The sequence below is a fragment of the Mytilus trossulus genome, chromosome 2 (assembly GCF_036588685.1).
Source record: "Mytilus trossulus isolate FHL-02 chromosome 2, PNRI_Mtr1.1.1.hap1, whole genome shotgun sequence".
In the NCBI taxonomy this organism is placed as follows: Eukaryota; Metazoa; Mollusca; class Bivalvia; order Mytilida; family Mytilidae; genus Mytilus; species Mytilus trossulus.
Genome location: NC_086374.1, coordinates 21,690,161 through 21,713,104, shown reverse-complemented (window position 1 = coordinate 21,713,104; position 22,944 = coordinate 21,690,161). Strand labels below are relative to the sequence as shown.

Genomic DNA, 22,944 nt, shown 5'->3' with positions numbered 1-22,944 from the left:
TATAGGGAATTTATTGAAGCATGACAAAATCGGGCCTCCACTTATGAAAATTTCTGAATCCGCAACTGGATACAGTGCTTTCAATGTTGTCCACAGTGATTACTACTCCAAAAAGGAAAAATGAACCAAAAGTTGTCTTGACTCTTGCAGATGTAAGACTTTGAACATTTTAATGATGCTATTGATGCTTAGTACCATTTAATCTTAGGAAATTGAAAATTTAACTTTAAAAGTAATGTTTCTCCATTGGAAATTTTTTGGACATTTAGCTTTTAAAAAACCCTCTTCTAATTCTTTTTTAAACTAAATTTTAGTATTGATAAAAATATATATATCATGATACATTTAGTCCAAAACATATTGTCTCAGATATATTAATTGACAGTAGTATGAAGTAGTGTAGAAAATGTGGCAAAACAGTCGGGGAGTTACCAAGTTGACAGTCAAAGTATATCAGTTACTACCGTTCCTGTGGTGTATGGGTGGTATTGTATAAAGCTCTGCCCTGAGTCTACTAATACATCTTTGTCATATCACCAGAAGAAAACAATCATTTAGGAGAAATATATTTCAATTATCATATGTTAGTATGACAGCAATTCTTTAACATGCAGATGAAGAAATTAAAGTAATTTTCTCCTAAAATATAAAAACTGAGAATTAAGCACTATCGACCTCAGCTATCGACCAGTAATACAAGTAAAGGGAGAGAGGCTTAACATCCTATTTATTGTCAGCTCTACCAGAGAATATTAAACACTTTAATCTGAAAATCTTTTATTTAACAATGAAAACCATGCAATAAATTTAGGATTTTCACAACAGTTTTGTAAAATTTGTTTAGGGGGAGTGGAGACCACCTTTATAAGCTTATACACAAGCTTATACTGTATTCAGCCTTTACAATTTACCTGCATTGCAAGGGAAATAATAGAATAATTTATAAACATTTACAACTATGGTATTGAAATTTTTGTCAAATTTTCATGGCTCAGTGGAGGACCATCAAAAACTAATATTGTATTTTCCTTCATGACACCTGTCAGTAACAACAAAGGTGGATTTTGTTTAACTATTGAGGTCACCAAGGGGAAATAACTCACCAAAATCGAAACATCCTGAAGTGTTTTCTAGTCAGAAATCATTTTTGTCACATAAATTAGGATAATGTATTTGATTAAACACTCACGCTAAACAGATTAAAGAAGAAAAATTGTTTTTATTGTATAAACTTTCCATTTTCCTTGAGGGCCATTCTACATCAGAGAAAGTTGATTGTCTTTTGGGTTAAAGGTGAATTTGTGTCATATAAACTTAGAAGTTATAGTATTGTTAAAACTTGTGAATTGGGAAAGATTTATGTTAAAATAATTGAAATATTGCATGAAAAATTAAATCTAAACTATTTGGAATTCACATCATGTGGTTTAACAATATTTGTGAAGTTAGGGGTCTATACTACAACAGACATATATATGTCTCTGATACTGAAGACTAAATTAAGATTTTATAGTTAATGTAGCTCACTTGTCTTTGGCTGGACATCTATTGAACCAAATATTAAAATGAAGAGATGGGGTATACTTGTCAATGAGCAGGACATTAAATCAACCAGAGTACAGATAACCTAAATATAAAGAAAAATAATATTATCAGCTATATAGGTTGCATTTCTGTAAATACTGACAATGTAATTTCCCATAGGAACTCCTTTTGTGGCTAAAACTGTACCACTTTTACTATGAAGTTTTGAAACAAATCTTATCCTAGAATTGAAAGTTCATATGCATCACAATTTGTTTCAAAGGTCAAAATATAAGGCTGTGCAGTGTGCCGCATATTTTCAAAGTTTATATGCCCTGAACTTCTCAGAGTTTAAACTAACACTAGTTTTCTTAACTACCCCTACCTCGAATGAAAGGTTACCACAGATTTAAATGTAAACAATATGCACGTGTTTATTTACTGGTAACATTCCTAAGTTCTGTCTCTGTGATATGGAACATAGAGAGCATAACTGGGAACCAGTATGTAAACAAAATTAATTTTCTAGGAATATTCAAGATCTCCCCAAAAGAGGCGTGTTTTGAGAAACAGCTGTATTTACAAAGTGCAACCTTTAAGGCCATGACATGAAAAATGTGTAACAATTCAAATGAGAAAAGTAACAGCCAAATTTATAAGAACAAAATTTTTGAAAAATCAACATGACTGACATGATCCAGCAGCAAGACTTTTAAGTTTAATCTTTGCACATTCTATACATTATCATGCTTATGTGTACTGTGGATTCATTTATTTTTTTCGTGGGTACCAATTTTCATGGATTGCCAAAAACTTGCCTTTTTGGTGGATATGTGATTTTATGTTTTTTTTCAAAGTCTGCTAACAACCGTAAAGAAATTTTGTAGTTTAACATTTAACATGATGACTAGTGCCACCAGGTTTACCATGAAACAAACTATGGATACTATGTTGTCTGCCATCATGTTTACCTGAAGTTTTTTATCACCTTCAAACCAGATTGTCTATTTAGATATGTTAACCATCCTATTGATGACATCTTTTAAAACACCAATACTTTAAAAATCAAGGAAAGGGTTTGAGAATATGGTGTTAAAGACTAAGATAATGCTTCTAGAATGTTGAGCAGAGTCAAAATTACCGATACCGAAACCAATTTTTGGCAAAACAGAAAAAAGACAACGCTTAAAAGTATCTTATTAGCAATGATACAATATAATATCATGGATTTCTCCAATGAACTCATGTTGTGTGTGTTTCCTTTCTTTTAGTATATCTGATCACATGACCCCTGTTAGTATTTATATTTTTAACTTATTTAGATTTTAAACAGAAATTTGCAGTCTGATACCATTTTGATAACCTAACAAATTTATTGGTTAACTCTTTCCTTTTAGAAACTTTTTCTATGTAGTTGACTTTAACAAATATTTTACTAATTTTCTTCTGAATGCATGTATTGATTGGTACATTAGACGTAAATCATTATCACTTCAGTAAAAACTATTTTGTATTAATCCAAGTATTAAAGAATTTACATTTAACACATAATAAAAACTCTATAAAATCATTATTGAGGTACTGACATCCCAGTTTAATTTACGCCTAAAGATTTGAGTCTAAAGAATATAAAATCAATGAGCCTCGAAAAAGTTAAAAATTTACTGTTAAATAATTTGTTTGCTTACTGCCACTATTAAATTTAAATTTTTTTTTTTGCTTTGACATTCCATTTAAATTTTTGATTGACACGTTTTATTGTCTAACTTTTTATTTTGTAAATTTAGATTTTTGATAAATATGGTTGGTACATTGTTCAATGTAATTACGTTTTGACAATTTCATGCATGGATGCAGTGAAGTAAATTCAACAGTGTGGTTTAAAATGATTAGGTGTTTTAAGCTGATAAACGATTTGGGGAGGAGTAGCGAACAGTCTCTATTATTCTGCTACAACAAATGGGTAATAACAGCAATTCACTTTTGCTTCAATGTGGCTTGGATAAGCATCAAAACTCTACAGCGCTAATACAATATTCTTTGTGAGAATTTCAATGACTTACTCTTTTTAAACCGTTATCGTAAAATCTTGTCCTCCAGCTAAATATAGATTATGTCTAATATTTGATTGGCAGCGGGAATAAAAAGTTTATTGTACGGCTATCTCAACATATCTAAGGAATACACAAACAAAAACAAGTTAGCTGACAGCATACAAATTTCAAATTGACGAAAAAATGCAATTTAATTTTTATTTGTTCAAAGGATTTTAAAGCTCTGTAAGAGCTATTGACATGCTTTCAAAATCAATTTTCATGTATCATTTAAAAGAGTTAAAAATCAAATTTTTTAAGTGCATTTTATGAAATGCAAATGTATATTTTTATTGAATGTGAAAGGTTTGGCGTAAATGCCAAGTAGGAATGATGTGTTTTTGGTAGTAATAACCCTTGTGAGTTGTTAAAAGACTTAAATTAAGATGGTTTGTGATAAGATATATGCAATGAACAGGACCCTTTTTCTTGGGTTTGGTAAACAATAGAGCTTCTAGGAACTGTTTGAAGTATAATAAAAATTGATGAAATGTTGTTGATACTTGACTGTATCTATTGAGATTATGGCATATAACTTCCACCCCATATATTGAATCACAAGGTCAGGTAGGTCAGATGATATCATTCACATGGTAGTCATACAGTTACATAGCTTGTGTAAAAAGTCTAGCTTACTGGAGAACTTAAGTTTTAAAGGCCACCCCAAGTATGTCAGTGTCATTATGGCTGATTTTAATCATGGTTCAGTTTCTCTCAAGAAATAAGCTTGTTTAACTACTAGTTATGTTCCATTTATCTTGAAACAATTGAAATAAAATGCATTTTCTTAAGATATCATCTGTACAAACGGTTTGTTTATCTGTTTGAAGATGAGATAGCAAGGCATTTCCTATTAAGGTTTTGATGAGCAGTTGATCATTTAACTATTGTTGTTAAAAATTACAACTCTTAACATTTTTTAAATGGATCCGACATGTCATAAATATTAAGTTTAATGATCTGTTGACGAAATTAACATATAGAAGGAGGAGAAATGGATATTTTTGTAAGGCCACCCGACACGACCTTTGTTTTAAATGGTAGAAATGATAAGATACACCAGATTTAAACTTATGATATGCGACAATGGAGGTATCAGTTTAAAACACTGGGTATCAGTTGTCTTATTGTTGTGTAATTGTTATGAGACAGACGTCGGTTAAATCATTGACAGTAGCAGGCAGTCAACTTTTATAAAACAACATTTTTTCGTGACAAAATAAGAAAGTTATCTGTCTCATTAGCCATGATAGCTACATGATTTAAGACTGCAGTCTTCTGTTGTCAATGTTTTAACCCCTATATATAACAGACACCAAGTAGACCATTCCAAAGCATTAAGATGGAAGAAAGGTTTAGGTGTACTGTAAATTGGGAAATGTCTCCTTGTATTTATTATTGCAATTTTTAAACAAAATGAACAAACATTTTTGTTTAGTCTGATTATTATAATTTCAAGAAAGAAATGCTGCATTCAAATAATTCAACTCACCATTAAAATGCGAACTTCTGAGTTTTCAAAACATCACACAAATTTCTTAATTTACAGTATCTACAAGCAAATTTTTTAAAGTCATTGTTGTACTTTAGTTTATTTAATTTACATATCATATTTAAACCTAGTTCTGATTTATCTTTGCAGTTGCCCATAGTATTTCCCAGTGGAATGGCAGAGCTTGTTGTGATCTTGCTGTCAAAAGACAATGTAAAGAAGCATGCCAACAGGTAAATAATACTGACATTTCTTCCTCTTCAGAAAACTCTCTGAAAATGGGATTTTGATGACTACCCAAGTAGCCCTTTCTTTATTTTATTGTGAGATAGAAATCAGCATTTTTATCTGAGAGAAAAACTTAAAAATGCATTGCAACTTCAAACAGTTACAAAATGTAATGTTTAATTATATCTAACTGTAGTATCTTAAATATGAATACAAGTAGCATTAAATTATTATCACCTTGACACAGATTTGTTTGTCCTGAAATACTTGTCATTGGACATTCAGCAAAGAATATGCAATTAACCAAAGAAATGAACAAACAATCAACCAATCACAGGTTTCTAGTTTCTGACCAGTCAGTTGAATATCTAATAAATAAATATGATGCCTAGGTAATACCAAAAGTGGACACAATTTTTCAATCGAGCATTGGCCAATATACAATATAAAATGTAAGCATGAACAGTGCAAACCCAGGCATGTAACAAAGAGCCACAGTGAAACACTATTTCTGTGCAGCTCTCTGATAAGACTATAAATTTTTTCAAGTAATTTATCAAAGATGTTGAGACATTATAAGTATTGACTGATATGATTAATCACCTAAACTAAGAATCCTTGTATTCATCTATCTTAACGTGTTTTTTTTCCAAGCAAAATGTTTCATAAACTTATATCAACAATCTGATGTAGGACTTGACAGTGATGCATGTAGCTATACAGACAGAGAGACTTGACCTTGTAGGACCTCTAACCTTTAGAAATCAGTCAAAAACAAAGGTGCCAGTGATCATCTTATCAAGTATTCAAGTTCTTCTGGTTTGAGCATTCCCGATATAGGCCAATCCAGAAAATTGTCAAACTCAAAGAGTTATTTTCATTAAAACCAAATGATTTTATTTGTAAAGCCCTTTCCCACAGAGATGAATGTTGACCATTAGACACTGCCATAAGTGTTACATGTTGGGGTTAACCTAAAAGTTATGTCTATGTCATGTTTCCAAATTCAGTACCACTTGATTGAAGTGATAAATTATCTATCTTTTCCTGACCAATGATAGATGCCCGCCCTCATTATGGTTCCTGTTTTTTGTTACTGAACATTTTTGATCTAGCATACATGTATCCCTAAAATGTTGTTCCTTATATTTGTCATGTGACTTTCATCACCATGTAACCAAAATGTAGGAATCATCAGGTCCAACCTATGTTGAGGCAATGGGTGATTAAGTTTAAAGACTTACTGTACAAAATATTTGAGAAATCAAGATTTAATACCCTTTTACAGTTGTTAAGAAATTGAGATTTTGTACCTTCAAAACCTAAATTTTCTGCTACTATTCTGGAGAATGACAGTCCTGAAAATGCTTGACACTTGAATAGTGCTTGGAATAGTGCTGATACTGGCACACCTTCTATCTTCATAAAGGCGTATGTCATTGACGATCTTTTCCCGGTGAAATACATAATTCAGGAAATAGCCTTTGGTGATCCTCTTCATTGATAAAATAAATGATTTACAGATTAAGTAAGATGTCAAAACCAAATTTTAATAGCCCTTTAATTATATACCACTGTAAAAGTATATTTAAAAAAAAAACTTATTCAAGACAGATTTGAGAAGATAATATTTTTTTTTACTCCTGATGATATTCATATCATGATATGACGAAAAGTCTGACTTAGAAATTCCTCCCTACTCTGTCATTGGATTCTAGAAAAAAGTGAGGAATCAAATATTAAATTTTTGTTAATCTTATTAATTCTCAAGGCAAAAGTGCTATCAGGAAAGTAAACATGTCATTTTTTGACATGTGTTCTAAACAAATTAATCATGGAAAAGCATTTGGCAGATCAGACTCATCTGGATCAGTTAAATGTTTTGATAAAACAGTGCTGGAATGGGTGGTCTGTTGTGGTCTGGTTGGACAAAAGTTTATACTTTTTCACTGTTTCTCATTTACAGAACAACTTATTTTAACAAGTAAATTATTTCATGTGTAAATATTTAAGGATCTGGTTACTCTGTTTTTTGCTTTCATGGTAATGGTTGTATTCAAGTGAAATGCATGTTCAAATCGAAGCCAAATAGGTTTAGGTTTAATTTGAAGTTATATATCAAAATCAAAGAAGATTAAACTTCTGAACTGCATGGTAATGCTAACAGGGACTTGTAATGTTAGCTTGGTTATATGTCAAAGTTTTCTTTTAAGTTTTTGATGGTTTTTTTTATAGTGGCACAATAACCTTTAAAGAAAACTTTGAAAAAAAATATGAATGATTTGAATGTAATAGAATCTCCTCCAATTTTTCTTGAAACTTGCTTAAACTTGGACTGGAATCACAATGCAGTTTTCTTTTAGTCCAAGTTTTTGATTTAAAACTTAGAGAGGACAACAGATTACTTGGACCTAGTTTACCTGGTCAAAGAAAACTTATTTGACCAAGTTAACTTTGGTAGCACAACTGCAAGATGTCTAAAATAAATCTTTCTGTACGATGTTAGGGATTTTCAAAGTTATTTTTAAGTATTTCCGTAGTACTGGTAAATTTGTGTGAAGTTATTGTTATTTTCAATCTGTTTAAGATTTACGAATAGGGCTCTTCACAGTTAGTTCGGCCATATTGGATAGGGGACAGATTTTCATAATGGAGGTAAAAACGGTGTGAAACATACGGGAAAACATCATTAAAACAGAGCAGTTACTTGGAAACACACATAGGAATTCCCACACTTTCATACTATTTCCACCTCTTTCTGAAAAATCTGCCCCCTATCCAATATGGCAGAACTAACCGTGAAGAGCCCTATTGCATTGTTCATTTGTTATAGGTCCTGAAATACATGTACACTTAAATGTTTCAGGGCATAAAACATTCTATGGCATTTTTATGTGTTGTTTATTCAACATTAATTTTTCCTATATTGTGAATATGAATACTTGATATATATTGTGTTCAACATCCATTAAGGAAAACAACTATTCTCCATTTCCAAGCTAGTAAATAATTAAAATCATTTCTGTGTTTTAACCCAATCTTAATTTGTATTACATAACTTTATGATAATAATGAAAACCCGTTAATAAACTGTTTACTAGTTTAAAAGCGATACTTAAAATTATACCAGAAATGATTTATTTTAATGGTTTCGGTGTTATAAAACAGAGAACCTTGGGTAATTAGTAAAAATAGTATGGGAGGGTCTTGCACCAACTTTATACAATAGAATGACTCATATTGAAGTAGAAATTTATTTCAGTATTATGAAAAGTTACTGTTGTTTTGGAAGATAAAATTGAAATTTAAAAGATTGATATAAGAAATGTTCATGAACATTTCCTAAATCATGTAAATTATATTTTAAACCAGTTTTCATATAACATGTATATGTTTGTCTGTAAGAGAGCTTTCACATGTTTGTTATAATATAGATTAGACCATTGGTTTTCCCATTTAAATGGTTTTACACTAGTCAGTTTTGGGGCCCTTTACAGTTTGCTGTTTTGTCTGAGCCATTAGGCTTGGTGTTAAAGGCTGTACTTTGACTTATAATGGTTCACTTTTATAAATTGTGACTCGGATGGAAAGTTTCCATTGGAACTCATACCACATCTTCTTATTTCTATAGATGATAGAGGAAAAGAATAGAAATGGAATAATACTGTAAAGATTTTTATATTTACTCCCTGTTCATCTCAGAGGCCATGCATTAACAATTGTATGGAACGATTACAATATGCATATTCTGATTCATGATTAGATTTCATCTAACGTTCTGTCGTGAAAACACTTATTTAACATGCAGTGGTGCAATAATGTGGTTTTCATGTCTAATACAGAAAAAAGAATCAACTGCATGTGAAGATTATAATGAAATGTAGAAATCTATCAGCTTATCTTAAATCTTTTAACGTATGCTGACTTGATGCCTGTTTAATTATGGTAATAGGTGGGTTACCAAATGATACTAATCGTCCTGGTAATAGGTGGGTTACCAAATGATACTAATCGTCCTGTTGACAATGTGGCTTCATCTTACATATGTAGGAATAAGATTAAATACCAGAAATTTTAGAATAGTTTAGAAAATTGAATTCATAAATTATTGAATTTAGAATGCACATAACGATGCATTTCCAACCATTCAGTGTTATCCTTGACCGTTCTTTAGTCTGTTTGTCCTTTTGTCTAGCCTTCTTTAGATTCAGTTTTAGTTCCCACACATCAATTTAATTTTGATTCTTCCAAATTTTTTGCAACTCATTCATGTCATTCACAATGCTCAAAACCACATCCCCCACAGTTTAGTGAGTCATTTACTGATCTAGAGTTATGCCCCTTTAACTAAGAAAATTGCATTGATTAAAGTTAAAGTTGCATAACAACAGTAAAACAGCTAACCAACAACACTCATAACTGCAAAAAGTTATCACACAATCATTGCTGAAACAGAGATCTACATTAGTGTATTGACATCAGAAGAACACTTTTAAACTATTTTATGAGGTGTTGATTGTCAATATGTCTTCATGTTGTGCGTCTGTTAGTGTTGTTTTTGTATTAGATCAGTATACCCCAATGCTTAAAGTTATAATACTTTAGAAATGAAGTAGATACATTGGTAGAGGACAATTTTTACCCAAAGTCTTGAGTAATTCTTATAACAATATGTAAATCTTCCCAAGCCTCTGTATTGAAGAATCACTGTTTGCCATCTTTCCATCATTAGTTTATAAAAACCTTTAATTCTGGTAGACTACATTAAATAAATTTGTAAAAAAACAAGTTATGGCGTCCATGTAACAGTGGGATTTCTTTCTCAGATGTTCTTTAAATTGTTTAAACTATTCTGTGTTAAGCAGCTAATTAGAACTAATATGTACCATGCTTTTTCTTTTACATATATTGAGAGGATTCCAAGGGTGCATTTAAAATGTGCATAAAATTTTTAAGTTTTAAATTGCATAACTGACTTATTTTTGTTTTTCAGTCAACATCGATAGAAGAAGTGGAAGAAAAATGTAGTAAAAGTACAGAGCATAGATTATTTAGCTGTCTGGACAAAGAGGAGGGTGAGATTTTAAACAAAAATGTTTTTCTCAGACTATAGTATTTGAGTCAATTAAAGATATTATAAGAATGAAAAACTTAAAATATTATATCAAATCCACAAGATTACTTTTCTTATTTACTTAAGGTTGTGATTTGTTTTAGAAAATTTGAGAAACTTAAAGTCTTAATTTTTCTTTTGATTCTTTTTGTCTAAGAATAAAACTCTAGATACATTTTTTAACTTATTCAAACAAAATTAGTTTAAAAACCAGTCCTGAAATAACAGTGGATTTTTGTAAATTCCTGTATAATTTTTGTAGATGGTGCTAGATGTTGTAGATCGTCCAGCGATTACAGTTGTCAGCTGGTCTGTCAGGGAATGTTCGCCATGGAGAGTATGACACGACAGGAACAAAGACAAACATTACGTGGACAGTGTCATAGTACTAGCAGGACTATCATGCAGTGTTTACAAAATAAAGTCAAATCACCCAGAGATAGTAATCCTATAGATAGTAAGTCTTCATCAGTCATTCACAATTGCCTAAATGTTAAATAAAAGCCTTTAACCGTGAGTGAGTGAGTGAGTGAATGTCCACAAAAAAAGGATAAGGTATAGAGCAACAAAAGGTCTCCAAAGAAAGAATAAGGTATAGAGCCAGAAAGAAGAAGGCAAGGTCACAAATGAAGACATCTCTTAACTTAATAAACAAACAAAAGATACTCTGTAATATTATTACCATTCTATTTGAATAATGTCCACTTCCCAAAATTGAAATTTGTATATTATTATGTACATATTCACTAAGCCTTAAAAATAGTTATTTCTTTTTACCTTCATTTCTCCTACTTTTCTGTTTATCTATTTAAAGTGTCATTTCTTTATACTCACAGAAATTGATGAGTTTATAGTATGTTCTGTTTCAAAAACTAAACAAAAACTTGCTTTGGCATATGTAATCTTCATCTTTAGTTACTTCTCATGCACAATTTGGAGATCACATTTCTACTTTTTGTCCTGTTAAAAAAAGATTTGGCTCGGATACTGGCAGAAAGAAACATATACCTGCATTGAATAAAGCTTAATCAGTAAAGTTTTTGTACTTTTACCCTATAACATTTATTTTAAAAAACTTTCATGGCAAACTGCATCAATTCAGCACCTCTGCATCATCTACATGTGAGCGTTGTTGGAGAATTTGCCATAACAATATCAAAACAGTTCCGCTATTTACTTTTTTAGACATTCATTAGCTGCTAGTTACATTGTAACCTGTCGGTGTCAGTCAGAGCTAATTAGTACAGCAACTGCTGGAAATTTCCTCAAGCATGACCAATCATGGGTTGTTTAGTTCAACATATGGAAAATACTGTTAGTTTTTAATTTCAAAATGATAATTTAAGTGCAGTTTTGTCAGATTTTTGATATTTTTATAAAATGATTAAAGATATTAAAGAGGATTTTCAATTTAAGGGGGAAAAAGGGATGATTTAGATAGTATTGAACTTGATTTCATGGAAAAGATGACAAATTATCAGCTTAAGAAGGATAAACAGAATGGTTCATTAAATAGAAAGGCTTGATACAATGTGCAGCTATTTAAAGAGGACAAATTGAAAAAAAATAAAATTGAAAGAATTTGATTTTTTTAGCAGAATTTGAGTAGTTCCTCCATTTGTGAAGTTGTATCAAAATCTCAAAAAATCTAACTGTTACAGGTTGCATTGTTTGATAGAAATGAATTTCAAGGGGATTGGATGAAGTGGACTTTAAGATTTATTTTAATCAACAAGTAATATATGTATAGGAAAGAGTGACCAGACTGTTTTTGTGACTGGCAAGCCTTAAATCTGTAATATAGACATGATCAATTCAGTGATTTAAAAGTTGATGACTATAGCCACTGAAAATTTAACTTTGCCCTTACATCCATAATCCTGTTGACCGTTATTTTATTTTTTTTAAGGTTTACCATGTTGTTCAGTGGCTTCTAATGAAGAATGTAGAAAAACGTGTGTAAAAACTCTAATGACAATGAAGAATAACGAACAGATTGTAGCAGAACTTATCAAAACATGTGGACCAGCTTTACCATATGTAAGTTTTAATGTAGAAACATGTTTTCTTCAACATTTAGAGGATTAACTAATATACAACTCCCTTCATGACATTCTTACCCGTTCTGTAGATTAATCATTATTTGTTAGGTGCTAATTTAAAAAAAAAACCAGACAAAAACAAACCCAGAAATGTTCAATATTTGTGTTGGTTAAAGTCTACAAATTTTAGTATTTTTATGCCCCACCTACGATAGTAGAGGGCATTATGTTTTCTGGTCTGTGCCTCCGTCTGTTAGTTCGTTCATTCGTCCGTCCCGGTTCAGGTTAAAGTTTTTGGTCAAGGTAGTTTTTGATGAAGTTGAAGTTCAATCAACTTGAAACTCAGTACACATGTTCCTTATGATATGATCTTTCTAATTTTAATGCCAAATTAAAAATTTTATCCCAATTTCACGGTCCACTGAACATGGAAAATGATAGTGCGAGTGGGGCATCCATGTACTATGGACACATTCTTGTTTTTTTAAAAACAAAATACAAATTTCCTTAAGGCTTAAATACAGAACTTATAAAACTGATAAATAGCAAGTACTCATGAAAATACATGTTTTTCACCAATCAATGAAATATGATACCCAAGAATATAAATCCACAGCACTACAAGTGTTGGTATAAAAGAATTGGAATTTTTATTTAATGTTCTAGCATGATTTGTGTAAGGAAGTGCTAATTACCCATAATTTTTAGCAAAAACATTTTTTGATTAACAAATGTGTGTAATTATTATGATATTAACTTTATGATAGAGTGTGTTTTTAGGGTAAAGATTTTTAATGAACAAAAAGATTGTTTTACATGATCAATACAATGAATATCAGATCACAAAGTCCTAACATAAGTCAGATTGAGAGATGAGTGGAGACATTAAATTAACATGGTTTGTTACAGGTGCCTATTTGGGGATGTTTTCTATCTAACAACAGTCCTGACCCACCAGTAGAACCTAAGATAATGGATGGGTCCAGACTACATTGTTGTTCTAAGGCAGCTACAGAGAGATGTATGAACCTATGCTCTAAGGTAACTATACCATCATTTATTGGGGATTTTATTAGGGAAATATTATTGTTTGTGTTAATTAGAAATCATAAGAAGTGAATTGCATCACAACAATGTGCAAAAAATTGCAAGACGTCTGGAACCTAGGTGACAAGGGAACATTTCAAAAATGTGTCAAGAAAAAATAGCATTTTGGCATCTATCACAACAGCATATTTGATGAAAAAGTCATGGCAGAAATGAATTATAGTGTTGTATTAGACGAATAAGCTATGCTTTCATTGAATAGATCAAACAACAAAGACATGGGGCTACCCTGGTCTTAATAAATTAATGGCTGAAGTAAATTCTCAAACAGAACTTAATCATATTATGTTTAAAAAAAAAGATTAGGGTGCAAATGTATAAGACAGCAACCCAACAACACACTTAAAAGAATAAAGGGACATGTTTTATAAACTGTATGGTAATAATGGCAATGAAATATTAACAATACCTTCCACCTTGTGAACTCGGTCACATAAAGACTGATCACATTTACCTTGTCAAATAAAGTCAGACTTATTGATATTATATCTCCAGCTTCAAAGATTCCTATACGTATTATACTCCCATAAATAAACATACATAAATATTTTTCAGTAGTGAATTGTTTCTATGTATGGAATTATCTGATTACATAATACATACTTATTTTACTAGTATGGATACAATGAAACTTCTGTTGAGGGTTAATGTTAAATAAAACTTGTCCGCTATTGTAATAAACGTAGAGATTTTGTAAAATTAAATGTTTTATTACATCATCTGGGTGATAAGTTAAAAGTTGAATTCATATTTCAATGTTTACACATACAAGCTTAGTTTGAGGGTCTTCATGGAATTTAATTATTCATAGTTTTAAAAACTTCTATTTAAAACCAATGGGAAATGTTTTCGTGCAAAGCAGTGATAGGTGTAAGGGGGTTGGGATGGCAAACCCACTTAGCATAAAATATGTTGAATAAAATGTGTAACACTTGTTTTTTTTCTACAAAACTTCTGCAAAGCAATTTCCCCCCTTGCCCAATTCACCAAAGTAATTGAATTTAGAGTTCTGCCCCTCCATCTTGAAAAGTTTAATAACAATATCAATCAAGGGCAACATCAACAGCAAAAAGAAATTATAGAATAGGATGAAATCAATATGGAATTGAAAAATATCATAAACGTCATTACCAAAAAAAGTCAAATTGATTCAATAATGATATAGAGGGTTTCTGATAAAATCAGTAATCACAGACAATGTAGACAAGAATAGCCTGAATCACGGTAATGATGTAATATTTCATTAAATGTCAACTTGATTAGGTCATATCAACCTAATGAAACATGATAGTATAAGATAGATGGAAGTAATAGATAGTTATTATAGATAGAAACAAAATGCTTACTGGTTTAATGAGGAGATACATACTGATGTACTTACTGCAAGATGTTCAAGTTTGAGAGATGAATTTTTGTGAAGGAGAAATGGGGTTGATGAGATATAGTCCAATAATTGTCATAGTTATCCTGACACATACAGTATAACAATGTTAATTGGTTATATAACCAGTTGAAAGGGAATGCACAGTATGTGGACAGTTGTGGGAAATAGTCAAACTACTTTTACTTGTGTCAGGATCAGTGTCTACATGTTGTCTAATTGGAGGTTTCAGTCTTTCTTTATTTATAAGCTGTCCAAAGTTATTTTAGTTTTGTCAATACCATGTCAGTCTGCATTAAGAGGTAACTGAACAAATTCAAGTAATTGCGTGCAAACCAGTACCTAAGTATAATAAAATGTATCATATATATGCAAAGTATGTATGATTATACAATAGAGGGTAGGGGAGGTAAGCAAATGTAGAATGAGTGATAGTCTTGGAGATATTTTTATGTGACCAAATATTTTTACAATTCATATAAAGGTATGAATGTAAGGAATTGGATCATCCAAGTATTTAACTTAGTCCTGAAACAAAAAAAATAATAGAGAATTTATTTCTGTCTTTTAAAAAACTTTAACTGATATAAATCTTAACTCTCTATAAATTATAGTCACCATATTAGGTATATAAGGTTATAACTAGTGAGAAAAGAGAAAAGTTTGATTGTTTATTTTTGTACGTTTTTATACTAGTTTCAAATTCTTAACTTTACCTTTCAGACTTTTAACACAGAGTGGTACAGTACCTGGAGAGATTTTAACTCTAGATGTCAAGACTTGTCTTTACCAGTGTCTATGACAGAAGCAGCCATGTTAAACTGTTTAGATGAAGGTAAGTCATAACCTATTTTTACTCAGAATGAAAGCAATTGCAAATTTAATAAAATGTTTATTATCCTCATATTTTTTTGTTGGAAGATTGAAATTGAAATAGTTGTACATTGGATAATTAATGGAGATTGCATATTATTTTGGTCTATTGTTTTATATTTCTTTCACTACAATGTCTCAGTTGCATTCTTCACTAAATAATATAAAACAGAAGACTTGACTAAATTGTTTACAATTTTCTCATTATTTAATTTACAGTATATTTTTATTATGAACTCTCATTATTTTTCAGTGGAAGAACCATGTAAGCTTGGTTGTAGTGGCCTTAAGTTTTGTAAAAGTTTCAACTTTCGTCCAACCCAACCTTTCAGAAGTTGTAATGCTCAGGCTGACTCTGCTGCTGAGAAAGAAATCATAGAATGGGAGAAAGGCAATTTAAGACTGCCACAAATGATCATTCCAGTTAAAGGTACAACAGTTTATAATGTGAAACTGCTAGTTTTGATTGAGTTTTGTATTAAGATTAAGCATCAACATTTGAAGACACTAAATTCAAAATTAGGAAATAAACAGAAGAATTTTCATGTACCTGCTAAAACCACAGTACATTTAGACATTTAAAATTCTTGAAGTAAGTGTTGTAAATGTAAATACCTGACTACCAGAACCTAATTATGAGTTGAATTTCAATAATTGTTTGGTCTCTGTCTTGAATTATCATCAGAACACTTTTGAAAACTTCAACAGACCTCAATATTTTCAGTTGATATTTAACCTATTTATATTTCTACTGAATTTATAACCTTTTTTCAAGGTTTTATCAGTCTATAATATGATGTATAATTCCTTTATTATAATTTGCTGAAGGGAAAATTTTCTCTGAAGATGTGTTCAATTTGTAACAGTAGAGTTGAATCATAGTACTCTCAGAAAATGTTTCAAAACTATTATTATAAAAAACTAAGTTTACTGTATAATGGGGGTTAATACCTTGAGCACTTTGTCTTGATGATATACCATCTGTAGAAGTAGACTGGTACCATGAAATACTGAGATAATAGATATCCATTGTTATTGGAATAGTCAATAGTTACTTCTTCTTTAACTTCTTTAAATATAACATTTCTTAAAGTTATACACATTCACATCAGATGTATACAACAGATGTTTTAAATTAATCATAAGATGTTTTTTGTGACTTTTAAGTAAATTCAATTTATTTTTGCAGATATACGAGAATGTGAGCCAGAGATATGGAAAGCTATAGCCTGTGCCCTCCATACTAAACCATGTCACAAAAAGCCTTCTCATCTTCCTCTATGCAGGTTTGTCCTTGACAATGTTTGCTACAAGTCACAGTCAGTGTTCAGAATAATACAGCCACAACAGAAGGTTGTCAATTAAGCTATTTTCTTTGACACAGAAAAAACTTTGACCTAAGAAGTATAACTGGATTTTTAATAATATTTAACTTTATAATTTCTATTCAAAAGTACCACCAGAATCATCATAAGCTTACCTTTATTCATGAGAAACAAAAAACAATAAATTGAATATAAATTGTCTTGAACAAAGTCAAACTCTTTCATGAATTCATGAACAAAGTTCTAATATTACAAAAAATCAAAATTATGGCAAAGTCACCTAGATAGGGATTAACCTAGTAAGTTGTTGGGCAGCGTAAGGATATCTTAATGTAAAATATACATCCCAGGAAACATTTATCAATGGAATCACAGTATGGACAGCAACTGCAAATAAAAACTATTATTATTTTTGTTTTATTTTACCAAATAGCTATATATTAATATTAGCTAATGTTGATTTATTTTATGTTGGATACTTTTCACACAGTTTCCTATTGTAAACATGTAATGACTCATTGAAATAAAAATTGTATTGCATTGCAATTTTTTTGGTGCAGCATACTGATAAATGGTGTAACATTCTATTGATATGGCTTAGTATCAACTTTATTTATAAATGAATATTTAAACCCTGGAGGGTTGGTTTGTGCTATATTACATATCAGCAAACAATAAAACAACACACATTTTAAAAATGAGATATGCAATATTTATCAAAACAATGTTGATTATATAAAGGTGTTTTAACCTTGAAAGTTATTCTGACAGTAATCATAAAACATTTGTTTGTTGTCTACATAAAAATTTGATTCAAGGGGGAGCATGTGGGTTATTTCCCTTGCAACACATTTTACAAGGGTAACATTAGAGTTGTTTTGTATTATAAAATAATAAAAGTCAATTGACCAAAGAATTCGTAATAAAATATATATTATATTTGTAGAAATGAATGTATGTATATATTGAATAAATGTGTAGACCATAGCAGATTACAGAAAGGCCAGACTGTCCAACATCTGTGTAACAAACTATCAGCTGACGAGACACCAGGATCGTGTATATCACTCATGCCATATATAAGTAAGTTCTTGTTTGCTAGATTTATAATCATTTACACAGATGCAAACTTTGGCAGTCCTTAATTGATAGGTTGCTGCTGTTATACTTTTATAATACTTAGTTACTGCTCAGTAATTTTGGAAATTTTACAAAGCTATTACAGATGACAGAAATCCAATTATTTTTTATACGACCGCAAAATTTGAAAAATTTTCGTCGTATATTGCTATCACGTCGTCGTCGGCGGCGTCGTCGGCGTCCGAATACTTTTAGTTTTCGCACTCTAACTTTAGTAAAAGTGAATAGAAATCTATGAAATTTTAACACAAGGTTTATGACCACAAAAGGAAGGTTGGTATTGATTTTGGGAGTTTTTGTCCCAACATTTTAGGAATTAGGGGCCAAAAAGGGCCCAAATAAGCATTTTCTTGGTTTTCGCACTATAACTTTTGTTTAAGTTAATAGAAATCTATGAAATTTTGACACAAGGTTTATGACCACAAAAGAAAGGTTGGGATTGATTTTGGGAGTTTTGGTTTAAACAGTTTAGGAATTAGGGGCCAAAAAGGGCCCAAATAAGCATTATTCTTGGTTTTCGCACAATAACGTTAGTTTAAGTAAATAGAAATCAATGAAATTTAAACACAATGTTTATGACCACAAAAGGAAGGTTGGTATTGATTTTGGGAGTAAAGGTCCCAACAGTTTAGGAAAAAGGGGCCCAAAGGGTCCAAAATTAAACTTTGTTTGATAACATCAAAATTGAATAATTGGGGTTCTTTGATATGCCGAATCTAACTGTGTATGTAGATTCTTAACTTTTGGTCCCGATTTCAAATTGGTCTACATTAAGGTCCAAAGGGTCCAAAATTTAACTTAGATTGATTTTGACAATAAATGAATCGGTTGGGTTCTTTGATATGCTGAATCTAAAAATGTACTTAGATTCTTGATTATTGGCCCAGTTTTCCAAATCGGGGTCCAAAATCAAACTTTGTTTGATTTCATCAAAAATTGAATAAATGGGGTTCTTTGATATGCCAAATCTAACTGTGTATGTAGATTCTTCATTTTTGGTCCTGTTTTCATATTGGTCTAAATTAAAGTCCAAAGGGTCCAAAATTAAACTTAGTTTGATTTTAACAAAAATTGAAATTTTGGGGTTCTTTGATATGCTGAATCCAAACATGTACTTAGATTTTTGATTATGGGCCCAGTTTTCAAGTTGGTCCAAATCAGGATCTAAAATTATTATATTTTAAGTATTGTGCAATAGCAAGAAATTTTCCATTGTATGGTATTGCACAATAGCAAGAAATCTTTAATTTCACAGTATTGTGCAATAGCAAGACTTTTCAATTGCACAGTATTGTGCAATGGGAAGAAATATCTAATTGCACAGTATTGTGCAATGGGAAGAAATATCTAATTGCACAATATTGTGAAATAGCATTTTTTTTTTAATTAGAGTTATCTTTCTTTGTCCAGAATAGTAAGCAAGAAATATCTAATTGCACAATATTGTGAAATAGCAAGAATTTTTTTTAATTGGAGTTATCTTTCTTTGTCCAGAATCAACTTAAATCTTTGTTATATATAATATACAATGTATATTCACTTTTTACTACCAACTGATAAATTAAAATAATCTTTACCATTCAGTGATAACAAGCAGTTTTTTTACATCTTAATATTTTATGATGTATTTAAATGAGTAGTTATTGTTGCAAACTCCATTAGAAATTTTAATTGAGATTAGTTTTGGAATAAGGGAAAGGGGGATGTGATTAAAAAAATTGGGTTCAATTTTTCTCATTTGAAATTTCATAAATAAAAAGAAAATTTCTTCAAACTTTTTTTTGAGAGGATTAATATTCAACAGCATAGTGAATTGCTCTAAGAGAAAACAAAAATTTTAAGTTCATTAGAACACATTCATTCTGTGTCAGAAACCTATGCTGTGTCAACTTTTTAATCACAATCCAAATTTAGAGCTGAATCCAGCTTGAATGTTGTGTCCATACTTGCCCCAACCGTTCAGGGTTCAACCTCTGCGGTCGTATAAAGCTACGCCCTGCGGAGCATCTGGTTTTAATAACTAACTGTAGACGAGTTTGAAAGTTGAAATTGTGAATTCCTCTGGTGCTTTTATTTAATGGACAGACTGAAGCCATTGTATGTGCTAAATGTAGATTTGGTTTATCATTATGTTAGTAAAGCTGAAGTTAATTTGTCAGTTCTTTGTGGTTGTTATCTTTGTATCATTTTCATCATCATTTAAGTAAAGTATACTATGCAAAGAAGTTCATACATTTTGGTTTGTCATAAAATATTACTGGAATTTAGTTGAAAATTATAATACATAAAGATAGGCCAAAATATTTTGACACACAAAGAGGGCAATGAAAAACCAAAAAAGTCCAAAGAAAAATAGACAAATAGCAAAATTACGAATAACAGTTCACAAAACACTAAAAAAAGAATGAAATGATTATGTGACACTGAACTAACAAATAACAAACTAAGTTACTTTAGAGGAGAATTTAGCGTAGGTAAACAGATGTATCCTCGCTTGCTGTAAATGCATATATTCTTGTTAGCATTATTTGTGTGTACCATGTCCTAGTCATAACCCTTTATTTAAAACACACACTTTAATTAAATCCATTCTATTTATATTATTCATTATGTTTTCATGTAGTTATTGTAGTTTCATGGATAATTTTCAAGTTAATTACAAAATTACAAAATGGCTAGATACCCATGATAGATTTTATGACAAAACCATTCTGAAATAAAAATAATAATTGGAAAAGCCTTTTTGTAATGTGAAATCTAGTGAAACACTGATAGCAATCATTAAATTAAATGAAATTTATTTTGCTATAAAATATTGTGATAGGCTGATCATCTTGTATTATTAATATCTAATCAATTCAATATAGTTTGTAAAATTATGGTGATGAAGAATTTAATAGATGGTATTAAAATTTATGTCTTTCATAGCAATAAATATTTGCTGTTTTAATCAGAATGCATGTAAACCTGTTTCATTATATTAAATGCAATATGGATATTTCCAGAGTACAATTAATTATATAATGTCTAATAAGTGATTTTGTTTGTAATTGTAGCAGATCCTGCTCCAAAGATAAATTTACAAGAAGTAACAACTCCCTGTAACCCTAACCCTTGTCCTGAAGAAGAGACTTGCTGGGTGAACAGAAGGAAATGTAGACATCCAGAAAGTTGTTCACCTTTTGTCTGTCATAAAGGTATACATCAAAATTGTCTTGACTAGAAAATTGGGTACAGAAGTAAAATCATCTGGTTAAATTGATAACTTTTCTTTTTGGTTTGAAATAAGTTGAACTTTTTTTAGATATTCATTCAAACTTTATGAACTTTGTTTTTCTGACTTTTTTTTAATACAGTTAAAAAAAAATAGTCAACATATTTTTTTTAAAATATCAAAAATACAGTTGAGAATTATGTATAAGAACCAACCATTTAATTTTGAACATTGAATTAATAAATTATGATAATGAAAGTGATAATTACGAGTTTGACTAATTTTACGCTTAAAAAAAAAAAGATTTTTTATTAAATCTTGTTTCTGTTATATTTTCATAAAATAATACAAACATAGCCCTGTTCCCTTAAAATCCAGAAAAGTTTTGAGGAATTTATGTTTTTAAAAATAATTAAAACTTGAATATAAGAACAACATATGACTTTACTATAGATAAATACTTGATTGTATTTCAGCTTGTAGAATGGGAGATATATCCAGTGTACTGGTACCTCGTCATTCCTATGTTAGGATACCATTATATGCTGAGGGACAGGCTAATGTTAGATGTTTTGAACATCAGGTTTGTGTTTGTGGTCAGCAGAACTTCCTACATAGGTGTAAAACTATACCATGCTTCAGAAGAGAGAGTTGTGTCCTTGGTCAGACTTCTGTTATAAAAGGTATGTTTGGATGATGCATTGAAAAAAAAACAGTATTAACTTGGTTTGTTCTTTACACAGATATAATTAGATTATGCATTAAAAAACTTATATAGATTTTATTCATTATATAATAATTTTTTATTTGCAAAACATACAAAAACCAATTTTGGTTATGGCAAATACATTGACAAAACAAACATAATCAAACACAATGAAAACTTGACAATATTATAAGAAATATGATAAAAACAGTTACTGTTGTCCTTTCCTCAGTTCTAATGACTCTTAAATAAAAGAAACAACTGCTTTTACATCATTTGGTGTTGATGGATTTAGTATTATCACGAGTTTATCAGTAAAATTAAGTAAGCAAATTATACCTCCTTCAGTACACATGACACATGTTTCTGGATACATTTTTAAAGACCAACATTTGTAAAGCTGAATACATAAATCATAAGATCATAAGAATATCATAAAAAGCATCATATTCAGAACAGCCAAAACTAAAACAGTTGTAAGCAATGCTGCTGATTCTTCATTATTCATTGAATGACAATTTTCGTTGATTTTGTTGGTATAGGTGAACCTTGAAATTAAATGTTCAGCGAATGTCAAATTTTACATAGGCCTGTATGCAGACTTTGGCAAAACCATGAAATTATATATCCACAATTATGCAAGTTTTTTTTTAAACCATAAAAATTGTTACCTACAAAAATAAATGAATACACAGTAGTTCAAGAA

General features: G+C 30.4%; 1 protein-coding gene across 2 annotated transcripts in view; it reads left to right on the top strand.

Moving 5' to 3' along the window:
• Positions 1 to 22,944, top strand: part of LOC134706729 (reversion-inducing cysteine-rich protein with Kazal motifs-like) — a 56,119-nt gene that overhangs the window by 25,902 nt on the left and 7,273 nt on the right. The window contains exons 1-12 of one of the 2 annotated variants that reach the window (XM_063565927.1): positions 4,137 to 4,184; positions 5,260 to 5,342; positions 10,331 to 10,412; positions 10,713 to 10,907; positions 12,360 to 12,490; positions 13,402 to 13,533; positions 15,704 to 15,815; positions 16,107 to 16,283; positions 17,043 to 17,139; positions 18,125 to 18,261; positions 21,375 to 21,515; positions 22,009 to 22,215. In XM_063565927.1, coding sequence (XP_063421997.1) covers positions 10,772 to 10,907; positions 12,360 to 12,490; positions 13,402 to 13,533; positions 15,704 to 15,815; positions 16,107 to 16,283; positions 17,043 to 17,139; positions 18,125 to 18,261; positions 21,375 to 21,515; positions 22,009 to 22,215 — 1,270 coding nt within the window. In that variant the 5' untranslated portion in view covers positions 4,137 to 4,184; positions 5,260 to 5,342; positions 10,331 to 10,412; positions 10,713 to 10,771. Of the gene's footprint in view, positions 1 to 4,136; positions 4,185 to 5,259; positions 5,343 to 10,330; positions 10,413 to 10,712; positions 10,908 to 12,359; positions 12,491 to 13,401; positions 13,534 to 15,703; positions 15,816 to 16,106; positions 16,284 to 17,042; positions 17,140 to 18,124; positions 18,262 to 21,374; positions 21,516 to 22,008; positions 22,216 to 22,944 lie in introns of those variants that run through there. The other variant, XM_063565926.1, reaches the window with a different exon arrangement.